The following is a 27,491-nucleotide window of genomic DNA, read 5'->3' as shown; positions in this document are numbered from 1 at the left end:
TTTAGTCAATCAAACCGATCATATTATTTGGAGACGTACTACTATATATACTTGAGGAGATTAATGAGATTGTCTCAGAGAGTGGATTAATATTTATAAAAAGTTACACTCAATTTTTTTTCTGGACATATTACATTCCATATATAGGATAATGTATTTATTGGTCAGAAGCTTTTGGCCTCAAAAAGAAGAATCATGCTGACATCTTCAACAATGTGTTGCAAAGATTATTGAAGTCTTCCAAAGTCAACAGCATCTCAACAATAAACTCATCATCACATTTTAGTTGCTTCCAGTTATTTCTTCATATGTTTCTTTTATTTTCCTCACCAATGCCTCCCTGTTTAATTAGTCCAACAAACATGTTTAAAACACAGACAACTTTTATTCATTGCAAAGTTTTTTCCCCCCTTAAAAAAATAATCATTATATCAAGAAAAATAATACAATTAATCCTAGTTCAGATTTTATATTCTTAAAATGATCTGTATGTAAAATTGTCTTTATATAAAAATAATAGATAAAAAACATTAAATGATTTGATATGTTTGACTAAATTATCATTTAATAAAAATAACTTTTTATAAATAGTCACATATCATAACGATGGGTCAGAACTCAGAAGTGAAGAAGGTAATAAAGGCAAATTATTTTTGAAGTATTAAAATGTCAAATTTAGATGTATAAAAAGAATTTAAATTTATTTTAAACGTTAGAAATAAAAATAAAATTGAAATAAATTAAATATTAAAAATAATTTAAAAACTTTTAGTAAATATTAAAGATAAAAAATATACTTTATTCAAATGCTGCCTATAAACTTCTCTTCCAAAATTACTCTTGTTTTGTAAATAAAACAACACATCAAGAATAATTTGAGAGGAAAAAGAAAAGGTTAACAACATGTCTTTTTGCATTATTTAACAACTTCAAAGTGTTGAATTGCAAATTTTCAAAGTTTAGTATTGGCACATTGCACTTAAGTTAATCCATGCAACAAAGTGTAATATATTAATCAAGAAAAGAAGAATCAAGCTTACCTATCTGGCTTGAATACTAGATTCTTGTAAACAAACAACTGCCAAGAAAGAAATAGAGGATATGAATAACAGGTTTTCCAAATTAGTGAATCCAAAGTTATTATTCCATTTAACAATTCTTATTAATTTTCAATTGTTTAATTCCCTCTTTTTTTTTTTTTTTGGATACTCTGTTTCTGTCTTTAGTGATTTTCACTCTAAAAAGTGTCTTAGGATGTTTTCTTTTTTTTTTTTTTCCCTCTCTTGATTTTGTTGTTGAGTTATGCCTCATCCTGATTATTGAACTAAATTACATACTTCATTTTTTAATCACTTTAATTTGCACCCAAGAAAGTGTTAAAAAGATGGAATGGCACAAACCAAGGGTAAAATAGATTATAAAGTAACTAGAGTCTATATTTTTATTTGATTTGTTAACTGGAATAACAGAAAGAAATTAAAAAAAAAAAAAGGAGTGTATTTGACTTACCCCAGTGTAACCAATGCCTACAACCTCTAAAATCCCAGGGATCAAAGGAAGCTTATCAATTGCCTGACACAAATAATATATAATCATTACTTAGAAAAAAAAATTATCAATTAAATAATAACAAATAAATATTATGATTATTTGTGAATAATGAAATGAAAATAAACAAATAAATTCAAATTGAATTATTTAAATAACTTACTGAGACCAAACCAGTGGAGCCAACCAATGCAATCAAAGCAGCTACCCCTAGTGAACTCACTGCATACTTGTCTTCAACTTTATCCCACTATATATATTTATGCAACAAAAATCATAATTAAATAATAAATAATCACCTTTACCATCTTAGATAAATTACTTATAAAAGAACTAAATATTTGTTAATAGTGTCACACTCAAGAGATTAATGTCAAAACAAAATATATAAACAATAAAATTGCCCTAAAGTTCGTTTATGTATTTATTTGAAAAAAACAAAAAATAGGAACCAAATATTCTTACAGCTTCTTGAACAGTCTTAACAATTTCTGGAGTTTCAGTAGTGGCAATTTCTGATGGTGCCTCTCCTGTGGCCATTGCCATAACATTCCTAGCAATCTTACGGCCTAAAAATTCATCGTCAATTTGACAACATTACCATAAATTCTCCTATGCAAATAAAAAGAAAAATCGAAATTATTCGAATTAATAGATTAAATAAAAAAATATAACATGTTAAACACCCCCATCTTTTAGTATTTTACAGTATTTCTTAACTTCACAGCTCAAAAACTAATTCGTCGTAAAAATCGAAATTCGAACTCTTGACACTTATTTTAATGGACTAATAAACTAACTACTAAACCATATCTTATATAGACATTATTTATTTAATCCAAATTTAACCGACGTGAAACTTTACAAACCATACTTGAAACTTAATCAACATATAAATGTCACAATTCTATATATTTGTAACATTTTTAATTAGTGATTAACTTACAATAAGCATTGGGCTTCCATTGACGAATTTGAGCTTGCAAAGTTGGAGGAGGGAGAGTTGGAAGGCTCACACATTGTGGTGAAGTTGCTGAATTCCTTAGAGCTTTGCCATCAAAAATGGTGGAAGAAGATGATATTGTAAGAGTTGAGGAAGAAGTTGATGCCATTGTTGTTGCAATTTCCCAGTGAAACCTTTTTTTTTTTATTTGTTCTTAGACTATAATAATTTTACCGTGATATGAACAAAAACAATTATGAGTCCACTACTACTACTACTACTATTAGGGAATAATGACTTAATAATAAGATATTGGTATATTTTTCTATGTTTCTAAATTTTTCTTGGTTGGTCTAAAATTTAGTGTTTGATAATTTGTGAAATGAATGTGGAGATGCTTTTCCCACAATATGAAGCTGAAGCTGAACCATTCATTTGCTTTCATGAAGATAATAGTGTGCTGACGTGGCAGCAAGATAGGGCTTTAATGGTATTTCTAATGGATAGGAGTTTCATGGTTGGGCCTTTTTGAAACCCTAAAAATACTGAAAGGATCAAACATGTTCTAATTGCCAACCTTAATTTTTTGTAATTAGGGTTCAGTTTATTATTATTATTATTATTATTATTATTATTATTATTATTATTATTATTATTATTATTATTATTATTATTATTATTATTATTATTTTCCTGGGCCAGCAACCACCAAATGATTGGGCGGCAAGGATGTTTGGATGGGCATTGATGGAAATCTTATGGCCCAATAAGGAATTAGGTGATATCCGAAGTTCTTAACATAGCTCATTCAATTAATTGGGTTATTTATACCTTGTATATTGGGTACGCCTTTTAAATTTTCATTTATAGATGAAGTCCATCCAATCCATGGAACAAAAACTTTAGATTTTCTTTTAACAAGTCTACTGGTGCAATTGAGGCTTTAGTTCAAGTGGGATGACTCTTAATATATAAAAGAATAAAATAATAATTAGATCCTGGATTTCAACCTAAGACTAATAATTAGTTGTTGAAGAAAAAAAAAGTATTAATCAAATCTTCCGCAATAATAAATAGTGTATATCCTTTCGTTAATGGATAGTGCGAATTAGGATTGTTCATAGTTTTGGTTAATCCAAAAACTAAACCTGTTTTTGGTTAGCCAAAAATATAATTTGGTTAATTAACCAAATTGATTTTATGTAATAAAATGGGTTATTAACCGATTAGAAAATTTAAAAATCGGTTTTTAATCGATTATAAAAATAAAAACTAATTTTAAAAAATAACCCATTTTTTAAAAAAATCGGTTTTTTACATAAAAAATTGGATTTTTCAAAAAAAAAGAATTTAAAAATCGGTTTTTACAAAAAAATCCGTTAACTAATTTGAACACAAGAGTTGCATAAAATTTAGTTTTGGTTTTGGTTAACTGATTAAAAACCGATTTTTAAAATTTGGTTTTGGTTAACTACTTTTTAATAATATGGATATGATTTTTTAAAATATTTTATTAAATTGGTTAACCAAAATGTGGTTATAGTTTTTTAACCGGTTAACCACAATTTGGTTATTTTATGAACACCCCTAGTGCGAATAAAATGGAGTTGCCCATGTATTTGGTGCGTGTCATGTTGCTGTCACATGAGTATAAAAATGATATAATTTTGGACAATGAAATATTCATCGTTATCTTTTAAGTTTTCATATAATATTTATCAATTTATCACGAATCATACTAAAATAGGTGAAGTTTCATTCTAAAATTGTTATCTACATAACAATCTTTCATAAATAAATACGCCACAGTAGTTAATGGTACATATAAACACCACCATCAAATTTTACGTGATAAATTGATAAAAAGACATAACGTGTCCCTCATTTATTATCGTGGAGGACTGAATTGATATTTTTTTAGAAATTAATTAGTCTGAAATCAAAATTTTCAGAAACATAATTTTCACTTTTACTCTATATAAAAAAAATGCTTTTTTAGATGCTTCCTTGCTTACAGAAAATTGTATTCCACAAAACTCCACACAAAATATATAAAAATTTTATTAAATTTATTTGTAACTTAAGAAATTTTATTTTATCACAGATAAAAAAAGTTAAATTTCATATTATGGTTTTGTCGATTGTTTCTGTATTTACTAAAATTTTAGTTAATTAAATTTTATGTGGAATTTTTTTTTGGCCAAAATATCAACGAGCCACATAGGAAGTGGATAAGGTTAAAAAACAAATTTGACATAATATAAAAACATATCTTATCATCTAAACAATTTTGCAACTAAGATGAATTCATAGTTGGATTGGAATTAAGTTGTTAGTTAATGTAGACCAATAAAAAAAATTGTTACATTAATTGGGAACTAATAACAAACAAGGTTTCTTAACAATTGGCACACATAGTTAGAAAGCCCACAAAAATAGGCATAACTAACACTAAGAATTCACCAAAATTGGCATTAAGTTTTGCTACAAAAGCAGCAGACAAAAATTTCATATCAATACAAATTCACCTTCCACTATTTTTTCAAATATCAAAAATTGAATCTCCAACAAGGTACTTGTCTTTTTGACATGTGATGTGAATTTCAATTTCATATGTCTTATTCAAGTTCCACATGGTTTAATATTTTATTTGTCTTCCTTAACATGTTTTCCTAATTTATAAATATATGATTGATATTTCCATAGATTAACATATAAACATATGATGATTGATGATCATATAAATATGACGATTTGCAGGAAAACATGAAGTTTATACCTGAAGTGTTATTACTATCATTAACAATTATACTGTTGCAATCAAGCATCATATTCGCACGACAATATGAGAATTCAAATCATATCAAGACGGCTACTTTTTATAGTGAGCAATTTGTATTGGAACCAGGAAAGGTTACGATAACAGATTTATTCGATATTGAGTTTCCAAGAGGACACATCGGAATCAAGAACTTTCAAGCCGAGTTAGTTGATGAACATCGAAATTCTTTGCCATTATATGAAGCTTACCTGCACCATTATTTCGTTTTAAGATATTTTGAAAATGTCACCATGTCACGTCAAGCTAATCAAAGTCAGCCCATATACGGTAAGTATTTTAGAAGAAACGATGGAGTATGCCAGGGTAGTGTTAATTCATATTCCTGGGGGCTTGGAGTTGATGCACGAAAAACTAGCTTAGAACTACCAGATCCATTTAGAATAGAAGTAGGTACGCACCTGAGAATGTCCCAAAGGAGTAGAATGAAGAGAAATGGTTATTCAATATCATGGTTATTGACACACGTGGTACAGAAGACAAAAAAGGTTGCACCGAATGCAGATGTGACCATTATAATGTCAAAAGTGAAGACTTTGTAAGCAAAACCGGTATTGATGGGAAACCAATGTCTAGTGATTATAAAGGAGGAATTTTTTGTTGTGAAAAGACTTCTCAATGCAAATTACAACAAGGATATAATAACAGACAACAGAGAAAAGCTTCCCTTAAATATACAGTAACATGGGTTGATTGGGATCAATACCAAGTACCTATTAAGTTTTACATACTTGATGTTACTGATCAAGTGACATATAATGGCTCCGAACCAATTCATAATTGTATGGTAAGTGACAAGTATATTTCATTTCAATTGAATGCTAAAATGCATGATTCATGTATTTCACATGGTGACATAATTTATCATAGGTAATTAGATTAGCCAAAAAATAATTTTTATGAAATGAAGTGAGTATTAATCTCCTTTTTAGTTATATAGTAAATAATCGATAAGAACTCTTTTATTTGTTGCAGGTAGAGTATTCTATCACTCCGCAAAATACTGATATTGGACATTATCATATTAAAAGGACAAAGATCCCAATGAAAAAGGGTGGTAATCTAATTTACTCTACAGCTCACGTGCATCCAGGAATCGTTAATGCAACTTTATATAGGGAGGTAATTATCAATTTTTCATATATAGTCTTTACAAATATGTATAAATTATTTTGTTAGCTGACCATTCTATATTTGTTTATTAAGTAATATTATTTCTTAATTTTTCATCTTCTTAAGAAGTAAAATATTTTAAAATATTTTTGTCCTTATTTTTTTGCTTTTCTTCAGAATGGAATGGTATTATGTGCGGTTCAACCAACATACGGCACAGGAGAAGAGCCAGGAAATGAAAAAGGCTATGTTGTTGGAATGTCTGGTTGTTATCCGAAACCAGGCTCTATCAAGATTCAGGATGGCGAAATATTAACCGTTGAGTTCATACATGAAAACAAATATAATACTGGACTTATGGGACATTTCTACGTGTATTTGGCAGCAGAATTACCATAGTTGTCAGAATCGAACTGGTGGTCGAACCGGTTAAGTTACTGGGTTACTGGTTTAACCGGTGAGTCACTGGTTGAACTGGTTAACCTGGTATAATTAAATAATTGTATAAATTTTAATTATTTTTTCTTTATTATAAGTACTTTTATTTTGTTTTTATAAAAATAATTATCATTTTTAAATTTTAATACTTTATTAATTAGTTCATATTTATTTTATTATTATATTATTATAGGTGAAAACTCACATACAGTTGTTTTCATGTGAAATTGATATTTAAAAACAATTAGATGATTTGACAAGTTTGACTAAATATCATCTAACGATTTTCAAATATCAACTTCATATGAAGACAACTGCATGTGAGTCTTTACCTATTATTATATACTATAAGTATTTATTGAAAAAATAATATTAATAGATATCATATAATCATGAAAAGAAAAAATAAATTGTGAGTAATAATTTTTTTTGTTTATCTTTTGAATTTATATATATTTAAACAAATTTATGGTTAAATAAATATAATTGATTTAAAATGAGTAACTTTAAAATTAAAATAAATTGAATATAAGTAAAATAAAAGATTTCTATATGTATTATAATTTGTATATATATTGGTAACAAGCATTGCTAGCTTGGTGGTAAGAGTGTCCTTGCTGCAACTTTGGGTGGACTTGCAGAACCGTGGTGCGTCGTAGATTTGCCTTCAACTGGATTGAGCGGTTCGGTTTGGTCCAATTTGACCGGTTTTAGACGGTTCTCTGGGTTTGACCGATTCGTGACGGTTTTTTACTTTAAACGGTCCTAATCTTGGATCGGATCGGTATTGGATCTGGTTTACCAGTTTTTCGATTGAACCGGCCGATTCTGTCTGGTTTTAATCCATTATCTCTGTCACCATATTAATGAATAGAGAACCTTAAAATAAGGTTCACAAATCAAGTGTAACTATATGGTCAATTTGGTGTAGTGACAACAAACAACTCTATTGACTTTTTTTTATCCTTTTGATTTCGTTGATTTTAGTAAGATAAAATTTTTAGATAAATTTATAATTATTGTATATTATATATAATAAATTGGATAAATTATCCTTTTAAATTATTTGACTATCAATATTACTAAATTGTCCTATTTTGACTTTTGTTTTAAAAATGTCTTTATATAAATCGATCTAACTTAAAATGATTTACTATGAAATCATAATAAATCATTTCAAAATAAATTGCTTTACTCTGATAGTATGTTACCTAGTAAATCGGTATTACAGATCATAAAATATTAAAAGGCATGAACCATTATTTTTATATATTCATGGATATCTAGGGTCTTACACCCATTACTTCTCATTTATTTATTTATTTCACTGTTGAATAAGCAATCAAAAGAGTAACTATATGGTAGACAACTATATTGGTTTTCATAATACGAGGTTTTAGATGAATTTATGATGTAAATATTATAAAAAATTCATAAGAAATAATGAAATATTTAAAGACAAGAACCCTCATATTTAATTTCGGTAATACTAAAAAAAAGTCAAAACTTACCTTATTTAGCATTCATTAATTCTTTTTGTTACCAAATATTTCTATTTAATTTTATACATCTTGTAAGGTCCCACATCGGTTGGAAAGGAAAACGAAGCATGCCTTATAAGGGTGTGGATACCTCTCCCTAACTTGACGCGTTTTGACGAGTGAGTGTGGGGGATTTCGGCTATCATCCCTATCGTCAAAGGCAAAACCGTGAGACCTTGTGTGCCAAAGTGGACAATATTATGCTAGCGGGTGGTTTGGGCTATTACAGATGGTATCAGAGCTGGAGCCCAGATCGATGTGCCAGCGAGGGCACTGAGCTCCCTTAGGGGGGTGGATTGTAAGGCCCACATCAGTTAGGGAGGGAAACAAAGCATGCCTTATAAGAGTGAGTGTGGGGGCTTCGGCTATCATCCCCATCGTCAAAGGCAAAAACCGTGAGGCCTTGTGTGCCAAAGCGGACAATATCGTGCTAGTGAGTGATCTGGACTGTTACATATGGTATCAGAGTCGGAGCCCGGATCAATGTGCCAGCGAGGGCGCTGGGCTCCCTTAGGGGGGTGGATTGTAAGGTCCCATATCGGTTGGAGAGGGAAACGAAACATGCCTTATAAGGGTGTGGATACCTCTTCCTAACTTGACGCGTTTTGACGAGTGAGTGTGGAGGGCTTCGGCTATCATCCCTATCGTCAAAGGCAAAACCATGAGGCCATGTGTGCCAAAGCGGCCAATATCGTGCTAGTGGGTGGTGTGTGCTGTTATACATCTTACACATAAAAGTTAAAGTACATTGGAGTAATATAGCTCTATTTCAATATATTTGATGGATTTTTATAACAAACTAATATGCAATCATATATATACATCACAATTATGCCTTATATAAATTTCATTGTGTTTGACATTTCTGCTACATTTGTGATCATACAAACATTTTTAATATTGTATTAATATAGAGCGGACAAATCAACATTAGTGGTGTTCAATCAATTTAAAGATTTTTCGGTCCAAGTATTTTCATCCATTATCTGTGTTTCATGTTCAATGCATTTGCTATAAGTATTTTGGCCGTAGTGATGATTCAATTTTTTTATAGATCGGCACTACTTGAATAAGAAAGGGGCTATTAGCCTATTACTTTTCGGTGAGTGAGGAAATAACATCTTCAATTGTAATTTGATTTCTGTAATTACTTTTCGTTGGTCCAAAGCAATTTGGCACATGAGTAGTACGATGAACTTTTTAGTGTAGGAGATGGTATTAAACCTGTTACGCATTGCTAATTAATTGTTATAGTAGTATTTGTAATCTTCATTGTAATAAATTCTTTGCTTTATTCACCCTTTTAAGTTTAGAGGATTTCTCTTCTTTGACGAATTATCTTATAATTTTATATAAATTCTTTTTTTGCTGTTCTTTCTAAAGTGACTTTATTTTTTTCAATTGATTTTAATTTAATGTATTTAATTTACTCGCATTCTCTTAATTCTTGGTTTTTTGTATTGGTGTTTATGAATGCAATTCATTTTCTGTTAAAGTCTTGTTTAGTACTAAACATTCTTAGGCAACATCTTTTAGGATGAAGTTTAGGAACATATGCATTAATTCATGTAATAACGAACTATACTTTAGCTACATCTAAATATGGTTTAGGAATTATAAATCAACCATTTTTTTTTGTTTCTATTATTATTTTTCATTTTGGGATTGGAGGCCATTTCTCATTGTCATGCCTTACATTTTTCAACCGAACACAATTAATGGGAATAAAAAAAAAAGTTTATAGGATTGACTAGTTCAGCTAAAAATCTACTCATAGCAATAGACCAGAACTAATAGGATTAAATCCTTTGCATTGTAGGGTTAAAATTCATAGCCAAATTAGAATTATCGACATGAATTCCATATTAGCGAGTAAGAATTACTCTAACTGCTCGTGGATGACTTTGGAGGCTTTTCTCTACCTTCAAAACACATTCAATCATACATATAAGAACTTGTGCGTGAGTATGCATAAGAATAGATATCATGGTATATTAGGATTGTGTATTAATTTGGTTATTGCTGTGAGTAAATAATTGTAAGTTATATATGTAGGATATATAAATTTGGTAATTAGGATTCAATCCAAATAATATTGTTACAGGACAAATTAGCAATTTTTCCCCCCAAAACGACATGGACAGAATGAGAATATGCTTGTGTAAAACACATTGAAGAAAAGAAGACTAATAAAGTGTGAATCTATACATGATTGTTATTCTTTGTTTTAAGTAATATGGTTTTCTCTTATTTCTTTTATATTTTTACAGCTATGAAGAGAAGAAGGCTAATAAAGAAGTATCAAAGTCCTAAAAAATCCCTCAAAGATGCTAAAAATGCTAGATTTGTTTCATCCCCTAATGTAAGAGAAAATGCTCATATCTCAATTTTCAATTTTAACCAATTCTTAAAGTGCCATCCCCTAATATTATTTTCTCTTATTTTTTTAATATTATTGTATGTATTAAAAGTAGAAGGCTTGTACAATTTGAAGAGGAAGAAGATGAACATGTTGAACCGAATGTTGTATATGCTAGAGAAAATGTTCATCCCTTAAATGATGAAAATGGTAACTCTCTCCTCTTTTAGCATAGTAGATCTATTGTAGTTATTGCCTCTTTCATTAAGTTTCTAATCCTTTTACTTTGAAGTTATCTTGGTTCGAGAAAAAAACATCTTGCAAGTCATTCTAGGTCAACATCTTCTAAAGGCACGAGTCAAAAAGAGCATATAGCTCAAAGTTCATCTATTCAAAATGAAGTTCATAGTCATAGCCTATCAGATGTTGATTTTCTTAATGTTGAAGAGGTGGATGTGGTTGCTATTTCTCGAAAGAAGTGGAACACCACATGATCTGTTATTATTGTAGGTATATTATTTTTTCTTTTTTTATTTTACATACTTAGAATATTACAATGCCAACTAAAGTGATTCCCTTCTCTTTTATTTTCTCTTTAAATGAGCAATAAGTTAAAAAGAATATATATCTTAGGGTAAAGGATGTATTTTTCCTTTATCATAGTAAGAAACGAGTTCTTACAGAATGGAATGGAAGTGGTCAGCCAATTGGAGAATCTAGTGGACTCTTGGGAGGTGTTTTGGGGCTCATTACAAGTAATTTCAATAATTCATAATATACAAAACTTGGCATTAAGTTGGGATTTTTTGAATATACATCTTATGGGTTATGACTATATAACACCTGTAGAATTCAACTTTTGAAATACATTGTTGCCATTTTGTAAAATTTGTGGGATTGACTTTGGATTTATTTGAAATACAATGCCATTTTTGGAGAATTCAACTTTTGATAATAGAGATAAATTATTATTTTGTTGATAGATATATAAATTATTATATATAATAGAATTTTTTTGTAATAATTAATAAAAGAAAGCTTTGATGTTGGAGAGATAATGACAGTTTAAAACATTCATTAAATACAGAAAAAAAGTTGTCACAAGAATTAGTAATCTAGTGATGGTTCCAAATCGAAAAACTGTCACTAAAAAGCTATCCTAGAAACTAATTACTTAGTGACGGTTTTAAGTCGTCGCTAAAAATGTCATGACGGCTTACATCATGCAATATAAGAAAAAAGCTGTCATAGGATTTACTATTTTAATAACAGTTTCAAAACGTCACGAAATACAACATAAAAAATACTTTAACAAGTGTTACAACTTATTGACGATTTTATACTTCAAAAATCGTCACAAAATTAGCAACACTTTTTACCAACAATGGTCCAAAAATATCACTGTCAACCGTCGATGCTGAAATCTATGATGCTTTTTTTAACCATAGTGAAAACATTTATTGACGGTTAAAACTGTCACCAAGCATAAAAAAGGTCGCAAAAATGCTGTTTTGATATATAATTATTCTTTGATTGAACTGCTTGTCGAAAATCATAAACAGCCAAAACTTACTTTAATTATCAATCATTAATTATTGTAATAATTAATAAATACAAAATAAAACAAGTTCTGACTTTTGTTTTTGTCTTCCTAAAATTACATCGAACATATACATTGCCGGACGAAAAGAAAACAAAAAATATATTTTTTAAAAGTCTCCACTGTGCATACAATTGTTTTTTTCCCGTGTGATTTAACTTCTTCCCAAATCAACTCGTCTTCATGTGCTACATATAGTGCATTATCTCTTATCATAGTGGTATATATGCAAAATTTTAAAATATAAAAGTAAATATAACAAAAAGAATGAAAAAAAATATATTAAAATAAATTGTATCATTTTTCTCTTTCTAAATAATAATCTCTTTTATCTATTTAGAAAATATATATTCTCTTTTTCTCAAGGATTAAAATAACATATACTTCAATTTATTTTGCTAAAAATACCTATTAATAACCATTATAGTTATATATGTAAGTTGTAATAGTTATTTGGTTTATTTAAATAACAATAATAATATATAATTTAATATATATATATATATATATATATAGTTGTCATTAGTGTAATAAATTTTATTTGTTTTAATATTTTATCACATAGCTTAAAATATTTTAAGTCATCATAAAAATACCAATTTAAAGTTTTTATATATTCATGATTATTAATAAAATATTAAAAATAAATAAATTTATTACATTAGTCATGAAATATATATAAAAAATTGAATTAATTTTTTTTGTAATGAGTTAAATATTTAATAGCATGTAATAAGATATTAAAAGCAAATAAAAATTTAGTACAATAATAATAATAATAAAATAATAATAATAATAATAATAATAATAATAATAATAATAATAATAATAATAATAATAATAATAATAATATATTTTATATTATTATTTAAATTAATCAAATAGTTTTCACTTATAATAGGAGTTAAAATAGGTAATAATTAAGTAAGTAAAAATAGGCAATAGTTAAGTTCAAATATGTATATTTTAGTGCAAAAATTTTACACATCAAAATCCTAGACAATCAAGTCTCTTTTTAACTAAGTTCAACCAAGATAAATTTATATATGAGCATTTATGTTATCGTTATCGTTTTCATTCTCGTTGTTCTTCGTCCTCATCCTCCTCCTCTGTAACAGCCCAGACCACCCGCTAGCACGATATTGTTCGCTTTGGCACACAAGGCCTCACTGTTTTGTGTTTGACGATAGGGATGATAGCCAAAGCTCCCCACACTCACTCGTCAAAACGCATCATGTTAGGAGAGGTATCCACACCCTTATAAGGCATGCTGCGTTCCCCTCTCCAACCGATGTGGGACTTACAATCCACCCCCTAAGGGAGCCCAGCGCCCTCGCTGGCACATCGATCCGGGTTCTGACTCTGATACCATCTCAACATCTAGTAATCTTTGACTAACCATCGGCTCGGACTCCACGATCATTAAAACTTGTCGTGCTTCACAAATGATTCATACATATATTAATGATACGCAAGGTAGTTAAAAACTCTACTACTAGCTTATGGTTACCTCGGGTCTGAAGATCGGATTCGACTACACCCCGATTTTTCTTGTGTGGACAGTCTCGAGCTATATGCCCTGGCTTCCCGTACTTGCAACATACGCCTAGTCCAACTCTATGCGGCTCATCTGGAGTAGTCTCTCCATAGCCTTCCTGTAATATTGCTGACTTCATGGAGTAACGTTCTGCGAATTGACTTTTTATAACCAACTCAGGGAAATTGGTTAACCTTTGCGGACTCACGCAGTTGAAGATGTCTCTTCTAAGCCCTTTCTCATACTGAACACACTTCCACGCCTCATAGTCGGCTAGGTTTCCTTGACAAACTCTTGAGAGATGGCACAAGTTGTCAAATTCACGGGTATAGTCAGCAACAGACATATTTTCTTGCTTAAGTTGCATTAACTCCAATTCTTTTGCAATGCGAATCGCATGTAAGAAATATTTCCCGTAAAATTCCGTCTTGAATTTACTCCAAGGGATATTTGTTAACTCCATCTGCAAGGTGTGATATAACTCCTGCCACCATTCTTGAGCATCTCCCTCCAATATGTAAGTCACTATTTCCACCGACTGTACTTTCGGTACATACTGAGTGTATAAGAATCTCTCCACATCTCAAAACCACCGATCAGCCTCCAACGCATTGGCATTTCCGTTAAATTGGGATGGACCACTCTTAAGGAAATCAGTAAGGGGCATGGACCTATAGTATTGACCTATATTGCACGTACCAGCACCCGAGCTTCCATCTCGGGATCCTCGCATCGGTTCAGTCCTAGGATTTTCCCTCCAGTTACCTCGTTCGGATTCGCGAGTCGACATTTGGACCCTGTTCACACCAAACAATTGATATTAAGGTGATCAGTCTCAATATCTCAAGTTTAGTGCTTAAGAGTCTCAAATGCATGCTCACGAACATGTATGCTACTTATATCAGTTAGATATCCTACTAGCACATAGACACATACACAGAGAATGCACAATGGCATATTTAGTCCGTCCTCAGGCTCTATAGGAACGAACTGATCCTATACCATAATGTAACAGCCTAGACCACCCGCTAGCATGATATTGTCCGCTTTGGCACACAAGGCCTCACGGTTTTGTCTTTGACGATAGGGATGATAGCCGAAGCCCCCCACACTCACTCGTCAAAATGCATCATACTAGGGAGAGGTATCCACACCCTTATAAAGCATGCTTCATTCCCCTCTCCAACCGATGTGGGCCTTACATCCTCCCCCTTCATTATCATCATCATCATCATCATCATCATCATCATCATCATCATCATCATCATCATCATTGTCGTCATTGTCATCGTCGTCATCACCATTTCCTCCTTTACCACCACCTCATCCGATCCTCCTCCTTCTTACTCTTCCTTCATTATCATCATTATTGTCGTCATCATCTTCTTCTTCTTTGTTCAATATCACACCATTAGTTTAATAAAAACAAAAGTGATATATAAATTTTCAGTTAATGACACAAAAAATCTATTAAAAAAAGTTTAGACTTTTTAATCAGTAAAAGTAAAACGTGCTTTTTTTAGATGCCCCATTAGAGGAAATTGTACTTCATAAAGCTCCAAAAAAAAATAAAAATTTTATTAAAGTTATTTGTAACTTAGGAAATTTTATTTTATCATAAATAAAAAAATTTGAATTTCACATTATGGTTTTGCTGAACTATTGCCGTATAAAAGCAATACTCTAAATACTGAGCTAATAGGTCATTTTAAAAAAAAAACAAAGAAAATAGAAAGAGGGTATCCAGGTATCAGATTAAGAGATTATAAAAGGAATATTAAATAAACGCAATACCAAGATAGTATCGTATTTAATTTACTAAATAATTTTTATACTTTATTAAGTCTTTTAACTTTCAAATTTTGTGTTAGTTTAAACTATAACATAAATTCATATGGATTTGTTTTTGGCCAAAATATCAAAAGAGTCGCATAAGAAGAGGATAAGGTTAAAAAACAAATTTGACAAAATCTAAACAAATATCTTATTATCTAAACAATTTTGCAACTAAGATGAATTCATAGTTGAGTTGGAATTAAGTTGTTACTTAATGTATACCAAAAAAATAAAAAATATTGTTACATTAATTGGAACTAATAACAAACAAGGTTTTTTAACAAATGGCACACATAGTTAGAAAGCCCACCAAAAATAGGGATCTAGCATTGAGAATTCAACAAAATTGGCATTAGATTCTGCTATAAAAGCAGTAGATATACAAAATTTTCATATCAATACAAATTCACCTTCCACTATTTTTTCAAATATCAAAAATTGAATCTCCAACAAGGTACTTGTCTTTTTGACATGTGATGTGAATTTCAATTTCATATGTCTTATTCAAGTTCCACATGGTTTAATATTTTATTTGTCTTCCTTAACATGTTTTCCTAATATATAAATATATGATTCATATTTCCATAGATTAACATATAAACATATGATGATTGATGATCATATAAATATGACGATTTGCAGGAAAACATGAAGTTTATACCTGAAGTGTTATTACTATCATTAACAATTATACTGTTGCAATCAAGCATCATATTCGCACGACAATATGAGAATTCAAATCATATCAAGACGGCTACTTTTTATAGTGAGCAATTTGTATTGGAACCAGGAAAGGTTACGATAACAGATTTATTCGATATTGAGTTTCCAAGAGGACACATCGGAATCAAGAATTTTCAAGCCGAGTTAGTTGATGAACATCGAAATTCTTTGCCATTATATGAAGCTTACCTGCACCATTATTTTGTTTTAAGATATTTTGAAAATGTCACCATGTCACGTCAAGCTAATCAAAGTCAGCCCATATACGGTAAGTATTTTAGAAGAAACGATGGAGTATGCCAGGGTAGTGTTAATTCATATTCCTGGGGGCTTGGAGTTGATGCACAAAAAACTAGCTTAGAACTACCAGATCCATTTAGAATAGAAGTAGGTACGCACCCTGAGAATGTCCCAAAGGAGTATAATGAAGAGAAATGGTTATTCAATATCATGGTTATTGACACACGTGGTACAGAAGACAAAAAAGGTTGCACCGAATGCAGATGTGACCATTATAATGTCAAAAGTGAAGACTTTGTAAGCAAAACCGGTATTGATGGGAAACCAATGTCTAGTGATTATAAAGGAGGAATTTTTTGTTGTGAAAAGACTTCTCAATGCAAATTACAACAAGGATATAATAACAAACAACAGAGAAAAGCTTCCCTTAAATATATAGTAACATGGGTTGATTGGGATCAATACCAAGTACCTATTAAGTTTTACATACTTGATGTTACTGATCAAGTGACATATAATGGCTCCGAACCAATTCATAATTGTATGGTAAGTGACAAGTATATTTCATTTCAATTGAATGCTAAAATGCATGATTCATGTATTTCACATGGTGACATAATTTATCATAGGTAATTAGATTAGCCAAAAAATAATTTTTATGAAATGAAGTGAGTATTAATCTCTTTTTTAGTTATATAGTAAATAATCAATAAAAACTTTTTTATTTGTTGCAGGTAGAGTATTCTATCACTCCGCAAAATACTGATATTGGACATTATCATATTAAAAGGACAAAGATCCCAATGAAAAAGGGTGGTAATCTAATTTACTCTACAGCTCACGTGCATCCAGGAATCGTTAATGCAACTTTATATGGGGAGGTAATTATCAATTTTTCATATATAGTCTTTACAACTATGTATAAATTATTTTGTTAGCTGATCATTCTATATTTGTTTATTAAGTAATATTATTTCATAATTTTTCATCTTCTTAAGAAGTAAAATATTTTAAAATATTTTTGTCCTTATTTTTTTGCTTTTCTTCAGAATGGAAAGGTATTATGTGCGGTTCAACCAACATACGGCACAGGAGAAGAGCCAGGAAATGAAAAAGGCTATGTTGTTGGAATGTCTGGTTGTTATCCGAAACCAGGCTCTATCAAGATTCAGGATGGCGAAATATTAACTGTTGAGTTCATGCATGAAAACAAATATAATACTGGACTTATGGGACATTTCTACGTGTATTTGGCAGAAGAATTACTATAGTTGTCAGAACCAAACTGGTGATCGAACCGGTTAAGTTATTGGGTTACTGGTTTAACCGGTGAGTCACTGGTTGAACTGGTTAACCCGGAATAATTAAATAATTGTATAAATTTTAATTATGTTTTCTTTATTATAAGTACTTTTATTTTGTTTTTATAAAAATAATTATCATTTTTAAATTTTAATACTTTATTAATTAGTTTATATTTATTTTATTATTATATTATTATAGATGAAAACTCACATACAGTTGTTTTCATGTGAAGTTGATATTTAAAAACAATTAGATGATTTGACAAATTTGACTAAATATCATCTAACGATTTTCAACTATCAACTTCATATGAAGACAACTGCGTGTGAGTCTTTACCTATTATTATATACTATAAGTATTTATTGAAAAAATAATATTAATAGATATCATATAATCATGAAAAGAAAAAATAAATTGTGATTAATAATTTTTTTTGTTTATCTTTTGAATTTATATATATTTAAACAAATTTATAGTTAAATAAATATAATTGATTTAAAATGAGTAACTTTAAAATTAAAATAAATTGAATATAAGTAAAATAAAAGATTTCTATATGTATTATAATTTGTATATATATTGGTAACAAGCATTGCCAGCTTGGTGGTAAGAGTGTCCTTACTGCAACTTTGGGTGGACTTGCAGAACCGTGGTGCGTCGTAGATTTGCCTTCAACTGGATTGAGCGGTTCGATTTGGTCCAATTTGACCGGTTTTAGACGATTCTCCGGGTTTGACCGATTCGTGACGGTTTTCTACTTTAAACGGTCCTAATCTTGGATCGGATCGGTATTGGATCTGGTTTACCAGTTTTTCTATTGAACCGGCCGATTCTATCTGGTTTTAATTCATTATCTCTGTCACCATATTAATGAATAGAGAACCTTAAAATAAGGTTCACAAATCAAGTGTAACTATATAGTCAATTTGGTGTAGTGACAACAAACAACTCTATTGACTTTTTTTATCCTTTTGATTTCGTTGATTTTAGTAAGATAAAATTTTTAGATAAATTTATAATTATTGTATACTATATATAATAAATTGGATAAATTATCCTTTTAAATTATTTGACTATCAATATTACTAAATTGTCCTATTTTGACTTTTGTTTTAAAAATGTCTTTATATAAATCGATCTAACTTAAAATGATTTACTATGAAATCATAATAAATCATTTCAAAATAAATTGCTTTACTCTGATAGTATGTTACCTAGTAAATCGGTATTACAGATCATAAAATATTAAAAGGCATGAACCATTATTTTTATATATTCATGGATATCTAGGGTCTTACACCTATTACTTCTCATTTATTTATTTATTTCACTGTTGAATAAGCAATCAAAAGAGTAACTATATGGTAGACAACTATATTGGTTTTCATAATACGAGGTTTTAGACGAATTTATGATGTAAATATTATAAAAAATTCATAAGAAATAATGAAATATTTAAAGACAAGAACCCTCATATTTAATTTCGGTAATACTAAAAAAAAGTCAAAACTTACCTTATTTAGCATTCATTAATTCTTTTTGTTACCAAATATTTCTATTTAATTTTATACATCTTGTAAGGTCCCACATCGGTTGGAAAGGGAAACGAAGCATGCCTTATAAGGGTGTGGATATCTCTCCCTAGCTTGACGCGTTTTGACGAGTGAGTGTGGGGGATTTGGGCTATCATCCCTATCGTCAAAGGAAAAACTGTGAGGCCTTGTGTGCCAAAGTGGACAATATTGTGCTAGCGGGTGGTTTGGGCTATTACAGATGGTATCAGAGCTGGAGCCTGGATCGATGTGCCAGCGAGGGCGTTGAGCTCCTTTAGGGGTGGATTGTAAGGCCCACATCAGTTTGAGAGGGAAACGAAGCATGCCTTATAAGAGTGAGTGTGGGGGCTTCGGCTATCATCCCCATCGTCAAAAGCAAAAACCGTGAGGCCTTGTGTGCCAAAGCGGACAATATCATGCTAGCGAGTGGTCTGGACTGTTACATATGGTATCAGAGTCGAAGCCCGGATCAATGTGCCAGCGAGAGCGCTAGGCTCCCTTAGGAGGGTGGATTGTAAGGTCCCATATCGGTTGGGGAGAGGAACGAAGCATGCCTTATAAGGGTGTGGATACATCTCCCTAACTTGACGCGTTTTGACGAGTGAGTGTGGGGGGCTTCGGCTATCATCCCTATCGTCAAAGGCAAAACCATGAGGCCATGTGTGCCAAACCGGACAATATCGTGCTAGTGGGTGGTGTGTGCTGTTATACATCTTACACATAAAAGTTAAAGTACATTGGAGTAATATAGCTCTATTTCAATATATTTGATGGATTTTTATAACAAACTAATATGCAATCATATACATACATCACGATTATGCCTTATATAAATTTCATTGTGTTTGACATTTCTGCTACATTTGTGATCATACAAACATTTTTAATATTGTATTAATATAGAGCGGACAAATCAACATTAGTGGTGTTCAATCAATTTAAAGATTTTTCGGTCCAAGTATTTTCATCCATTATCTGTGTTTCATGTTCATTTGCTATAAGTATTTTGGCCGTAGTGATGATTCAATTTTTTTATAGATCGGCACTACTTGAATAAGAAAGGGGCTATTAGCCTATTACTTTTCGGCGAGTGAGGAAATAACATCTTCAATTGTAATTTTATTTCTGTAATTACTTTTCGTTGGTCCAAAGCAATTTGGCACATGAGTAGTACGATGAACTTTTTAGTGTAGGAGATGGTATTAAACCTGTTACGCATTGCTAATTAATTGTTATAGTAGTATTTGTAATCTTCATTGTAATAAATTCTTTGCTTTATTCACCCTTTTAAGTTTAGAGGATTTCTCTTCTTTGACGAATTATCTTATAATTTTATATAAATTCTTTTTTTGCTGTTCTTTCTAAAGTGACTTTATTTTTTTCAATTGATTTTAATTTAATGTATTTAATTTACTCGCATTCTCTTAATTCTTGGTTTTTTGTATTGGTGTTTATGGATGCAATTCATTTTCTGTTAAAGTCTTGTTTAGTACTAAACATTCTTAGGCAACATCTTTTAGGATGAAGTTTAGGAACATATGCATTAATTCATGTAATAACGAACTATACTTTAGCTACATCTAAATATGGTTAAGGAATTATAAATCAACCATTTTCTTTTTGTTTCTATTATTATTTTTCATTTTGGGATTGGAGGCCATTTCTCATTGTCATGCCTTACCTTTTTCAACCGAACACAATTAATGGGAATGAAAAAAAAAAGTTTATAGGATTGACTAGTTCAGCTAAAAATCTACTCATAGCAATAGACCAGAACTAATAGGATTAAATCCTCTGCATTGTAGGGTTAAAATTCATAGCCAAATTAGAATTATCGACATGAATTCCATATTAGCGAGTAAGAGTTACTCTAACTGCTCGTGGATGACTTTGGAGGCTTTTCTCTACCTTCAAAACACATTCAATCATACATATAAGAACTTGTGCGTGAGTATGCGTAAGAATAGATATCATGGTATATTAGGATTGTGTATTAATTTGGTTATTGCTGTGAGTAAATAATTGTAAGTTATATATGTAGGATATATAAATTTGGTAATTAGGATTCAATCCAAATAATATTGTTACAGGACAAATTAGCAATTTTCCCCCCAAAACGACATGGACAGAATGAGAATATGCTTGTGTAAAACACATTGAAGAAAAGAAGACTAATAAAGTGTGAATCTATGCATGATTGTTATTCTTTGTTTTAAGTAATATGGTTTTCTCTTATTTCTTTTATATTTTTACAGGTATGAAGAGAAGAAGGCTAATAAAGAAGTATCAAAGTCCTAAAAAATCCCTCAAAGATGCTAAAAATGCTAGATTAGTTTCATCCCCTAATGAAAGAGAAAATGCTCATATCTCAATTTTCAATTTTATCCAATTCTTAAAGTGCCATCCCCTAATATTATTTTCTCTTATTTTTTTTTAATATTATTGTATGTATTAAAAGTAGAAGGCTTGTACAATTTGAAGAGGAAGAAGATGAACATGTTGAACCGAATGTTGTATATGCTAGAGAAAATGGTCATCCCTTAAATGATGAAAATGGTAACTCTCTCCTCTTTTAGCATAGTAGATCTATTGTAGTTATTGCCTCTTTCATTAAGTTTCTAATCCTTTTACTTTGAAGTTATCTTGGTTCGAGAAAAAAACATCTTGCAAGTCATTCCAAGTCAACATCTTCTAAAGGCACGAGTCAAAAAGAGCATATAGCTCAAAGTTCATCTATTCAAAATGAAGTTCATAGTCATAGCCTATCAGATGTTGATTTTCTTAATGTTGAAGAGGTGGATGTGGTTGCTATTTCTCGAAAGAAGTGGAACACCACATGATCTGTTATTATTGTAGGTATATTATTTTTTCTTTATTTTTACATACTTAGAATATTACAATGCCAACTAAAGTGATTCCCTTCTCTTTTATTTTCTCTTTAAATGAGCAATAAGTTAAAAAGAATATACATCTTAGGGTAAAGGATGTATTTTTCCTTTATCATAGTAAGAAACGAGTTCTTACAGAATGGAATGGAAGTGGTCAGCCAATTGGAGAATCTGGTGGACTCTTGGGAGGTGTTTTGGGGCTCATTGCAAGTAATTTCAATAATTCATAATATACAAAACTTGGCATTAAGTTGGGATTTTTTGAATATACATCTTATGGGTTATGACTATATAACACCTGTAGAATTCAACTTTTGAAATACATTGTTGCCATTTTGTAAAATTTGTGGGATTGACTTTGGATTTATTTGAAATACAATGCCATTTTTGGAGAATTCAACTTTTGATAATAGAGATAAATTATTATTTTATTGATAGATATATAAATTATTATATATAATAGAATTTTTTTTGTAATAATTAATAAAAGAAAGCTTTGATGTTGGAGAGATAATGACAGTTTAAAACATTCACTAAATACAGAAAAAAAGTTGTCACAAGAATTAGTAATCTAGTGATGGTTCCAAATCGAAAAACTGTCACTAAAAAGCTATCCTAGAAACTAATTACTTAGTGACGGTTTTAAGTCGTCGCTAAAAATGTCATGACGGCTTACAACGGTCATGCAATATAAGAAAAAAGCTGTCATAGGATTTACTATTTTAATAACAGTTTCAAAACGTCACGAAATACAACATAAAAAATACTTTAACAAGTGTTACAACTTATTGACGATTTTATACTTCAAAAATCGTCACAAAATTAGCAACACTTTTTACCAACAATGGTCCAAAAATATCACTGTCAACGGTCGATGCTGAAATCTATGATGCTTTTTTTAACCATAGTGAAAACATTTATTGACGGTTAAAACCGTCACCAAGCATTAAAAAAGGTCGCAAAAATGCTGTTTTGATATATAATTATTCTTTGATTGAACTGCTTGTCGAAAATCATAAACAGCCAAATCTTACTTTAATTATCAATCATTAATTATTGTAATAATTAATAAATACAAAATAAAACAAGTTCTGACTTTTGTTTTTGGCTTCCTAAAATTACATTGAACATATACATTGCCGGAAGAAAAGGAAACAAAAAATACATTTTTTAAAAGTCCCCATTGTGCATACAATTGTTTTTTTCCCGTGTGATTTAACTTCTTCCCAAATCAACTCGTCTTCATGTGCTACATGTAGTGCATTATCTCTTATCATAGTGGTATATATGCAAAATTTTAAAATATAAAAGTAAATATAACAAAAAGAATGAAAAAAATATATTAAAATAAATTGTATCATTTTTCTCTTTCTAAATAATAATCTCTTTTATCTATTTAGAAAATATATATTCTCTTTTTTTCAAGGATTAAAAGAACTTATACTTCAATTTATTTTGCTAAAAATACCTATTAATAACCATTATAGTTATATATGTAAGTTGTAATAGTTATTTGGTTTATTTAAATAACAATAATAATATATAATTTAATATATATATATATATATATAGTTGTCATTAGTGTAATAAATTTTATTTGTTTTAATATTTTATCACATAGCTTAAAATATTTTAAGACATCATAAAAATACCAATTTAAAGTTTTTATATATTCATGATTATTAATAAAATATTAAAAATAAATAAATTTATTACATTAGTCATGAAATATATATAAAAAATTGAATTAAATTTTTTTGTAATGAGTTAAATATTTAATAGCATGTAATAAGATATTAAAAGCAAATAAAAATTTAGTACAATAATAATAATAATAATAATAATAATAATAATAATAATAATAATAATAATAATAATAATAATAATAATAATATATTTTATATTATTATTTAAATTAATCAAATAGTTTTCACTTATAATAGGAGTTAAAATAGGTAATAATTAAGTAAGTTAAAATAGGCAATAGTTAAGTTCAAATATGTATATTTTAGTGCGAAAATTTTACACATCAAAATCCTAGAGAATCAAGTCTCTTTTTAACTAAGTTCAACCAAGATAAATTTATATATGAGCGTTTATGTTATCGTTATCGTTTTCATTCTCGTTGTTCTTCGTTCTCATCCTCCTCCTCTGTAACAGCTCAGACCACCCGCTAGCACGATATTGTCCGTTTTGGCACACAAGACCTCACTGTTTTGTGTTTAACGATATGGATGATAGCTAAAACTCCCCACACTCACTCGTCAAAACGCGTCATGCTAGGGAGAGGTATCCTCACCCTTATAAGGCATGCTGCGTTTCCCTCTCCAACCGATGTGGGACTTACAATCCACCCCCTAAGGGAGCCTAGCGCCCTCGCTGGCACATTGATCCGGGTTCTGGCTCTGATACCATCTCAACATCTAGTAATCTTTGACTAACCATCGGCTCGGACTCCACGATCATCAAAACTTGTCGTGCTTCACAAATGGTTCATACATATATTAATGATACGCAAGGTAGTTAAAAACTCTACTACTAGCTTATGGTTACCTCGGGTCTGAAGATCGGATTCGACTGCATCCCGGTTTTTCTTGTGTGGACAGTCTCGAGCTATATGCCCTGGCTTCCCGCACTTGCAACATACGCCTAGTCTGGCTCTATGCGGCTCATCTGGAGTAGTCTCTCCATACTGTAATATTGCTGACTTCATGGAGTAACGTTCTGCGAATTAACTTTTTATAACCAACTCAAGGAAATTGGTTAACCTTTGCGGACCCACGCAGTTGAAGATGTCTCTTCTAAGTCCTTTCTCATACTGAACACACTTTCACGCCTCATAGTCGGCTGGGTTTCCTTGACAAACTCTTGAGAGATGACACAAGTTGTCAAATTCACGGGTATAGTCAGCAACTGACATATTTTCTTGCTTAAGTTGCATTAACTCCAATTCTTTTGCAATTCGAATCGCATGTAAGGAATATTTCCCGTAAAATTCCGTCTTGAATTTACTCCAAGGGATATTTGTTAACTCCATCTGCAAGGTGTGATATAACTCCTGCCACCATTCTTGAGCATCTCCCTCCAATATGTAAGTCACTATTTCCACCGACTGTACTTTCGGTACATACTGAGTGTATAAGAATCTCTCCACATCTCAAAACCACCGATCAGCCTCCAACGCATTGGCATTTCCATTAAACTGGGATGGACCACTCTTGAATAAATCAATAAGGGTCATGGACCTATAGTATTGACCTATATTGCACGTACCAGCACCCGAGCTTCCATCTCGGGATCCTCGCATCGGTTCAGTCCTAGGATTTTCCCTCCAGTTACCTCGTTCGGATTCGCGAGTCGACATTTGGACCCTGTTCACACCAAACAATTGATATTAAGGTGATCAGTCTCAATATCTCAAGTTTAGTGCTTAAGAGTCTCAAATGCATGCTCACGAACATGTATGCTACTTATATCAGTTAGATATCCTACTAGCACATAGACACATACACAGAGAATGCACAATGGCATATTTAGTCCGTCCTCAGGCTCTATAGGAACGAACTGCTCCTATACCATAATGTAACAGCCTAGACCACCCGCTAGCATGATATTGTCCGCTTTGGCACACAAGGCCTCACGGTTTTGTCTTTGACGATAGGGATGATAGCCGAAGCCCCCCACACTCACTCGTCAAAATGCATCATACTAGGGAGAGGTATCCACACCCTTATAAAGCATGCTTCATTCCCCTCTCCAACCGATGTGGGCCTTACATCCTCCCCTTCATTATCATCATCATCATCATCATCCTCATTGTCGTCATTGTCATCGTCGTCATCACCATTTCCTCCTTTACCACCACCTCCTCCGATCCTCCTCCTTCTTACTCTTCCTTCATTATCATCATTATTGTCGTCATCATCTTCTTCTTCTTTGTTCAATATCACACCATTAGTTTAATAAAAACAAAAGTGATATATAAATTTTCAGTTAATGACACAAAAAATCTATTAAAAAAAGTTTAGACTTTTTAATCAGTAAAAGTAAAACGTGCTTTTTTTAGATGCCCCATTAGAGGAAATTGTACTTCATAAAGCTCCAAAAAAAAATAAAAATTTTATTAAAGTTATTTGTAACTTAGGAAATTTTATTTTATCATAAATAAAAAAATTTGAATTTCACATTATGGTTTTGCTGAACTATTGCCGTATAAAAGCAATACTCTAAATACTGAGCTAATAGGTCATTTTAAAAAAAAACAAAGAAAATAGAAAGAGGGTATCCAGGTATCAGATTAAGAGATTATAAAAGGAATATTAAATAAACGCAATACCAAGATAGTATCGTATTTAATTTACTAAATAATTTTTATACTTTATTAAGTCTTTTAACTTTCAAATTTTGTGTTAGTTTAAACTATAACATAAATTCATGTGGATTTGTTTTTGGCCAAAATATCAAAAGAGTCGCATAAGAAGAGGATAAGGTTAAAAAACAAATTTGACAAAATCTAAACAAATATCTTATTATCTAAACAATTTTGCAACTAAGATGAATTCATAGTTGAGTTGGAATTAAGTTGTTACTTAATGTATACCAAAAAAATAAAAAATATTGTTACATTAATTGGAACTAATAACAAACAAGGTTTTTTAACAAATGGCACACATAGTTAGAAAGCCCACCAAAAATAGGGATCTAGCATTTGAGAATTCAACAAAATTGGCATTAGATTCTGCTATAAAAGCAGTAGATATACAAAATTTTCATATCAATACAAATTCACCTTCCACTATTTTTTCAAATATCAAAAATTGAATCTCCAACAAGGTACTTGTCTTTTTGACATGTGATGTGAATTTCAATTTCATATGTCTTATTCAAGTTCCACATGGTTTAATATTTTATTTGTCTTCCTTAACATGTTTTCCTAATATATAAATATATGATTCATATTTCCATAGATTAACATATAAACATATGATGATTGATGATCATATAAATATGACGATTTGCAGGAAAAC

At 30.5% G+C, this 27,491-nt stretch overlaps 1 protein-coding gene and 1 pseudogene across 1 annotated transcript; one reads left to right on the top strand and one right to left on the bottom strand.

Moving 5' to 3' along the window:
- Positions 1-3,065, bottom strand: LOC112734503 (protein CURVATURE THYLAKOID 1B, chloroplastic). The gene is made up of 6 exons (XM_025783856.2): positions 2,495-3,065; positions 2,014-2,117; positions 1,712-1,798; positions 1,510-1,572; positions 1,041-1,078; positions 1-340 (listed from the first exon to the last, which is right to left on the bottom strand). Exons 1-6 carry the CDS (start codon positions 2,658-2,660, stop codon positions 283-285), a joined length of 516 nt encoding a protein of 171 aa, XP_025639641.1. The 5' UTR covers positions 2,661-3,065; the 3' UTR covers positions 1-282.
- Positions 3,066-5,257: 2,192 nt separating this feature from the next.
- Positions 5,258-17,905, top strand: LOC112720955 (uncharacterized; annotated as a pseudogene).
- The last annotated feature ends 9,586 nt before the right edge of the window (positions 17,906-27,491 follow it).

Source organism: Arachis hypogaea, chromosome 2 (assembly GCF_003086295.3).
Source record: "Arachis hypogaea cultivar Tifrunner chromosome 2, arahy.Tifrunner.gnm2.J5K5, whole genome shotgun sequence".
Lineage (NCBI taxonomy): Eukaryota > Viridiplantae > Streptophyta > Magnoliopsida > Fabales > Fabaceae > Arachis > Arachis hypogaea.
The sequence above is the reverse complement of the archived record's forward strand: the minus strand, read 5'-3'. Positions and strand labels throughout refer to the sequence as shown.

Excerpts from the sequence above, each read along its gene's own strand:
- LOC112734503 (XM_025783856.2), bottom strand. The coding sequence starts at position 2,660 with ATGGCATCAACTTCTTCCTCAACTCTTACAATATCATCTTCTTCCACC. Across the intron at positions 2,118-2,494 it reads ATGGAAGCCCAATGCTTATT|GCCGTAAGATTGCTAGGAAT; the intron begins GTAAGTTAATCA and ends ATGAATTTTTAG. Across the intron at positions 1,799-2,013 it reads TTAAGACTGTTCAAGAAGCT|TGGGATAAAGTTGAAGACAA; the intron begins GTAAGAATATTT and ends AAATATATATAG.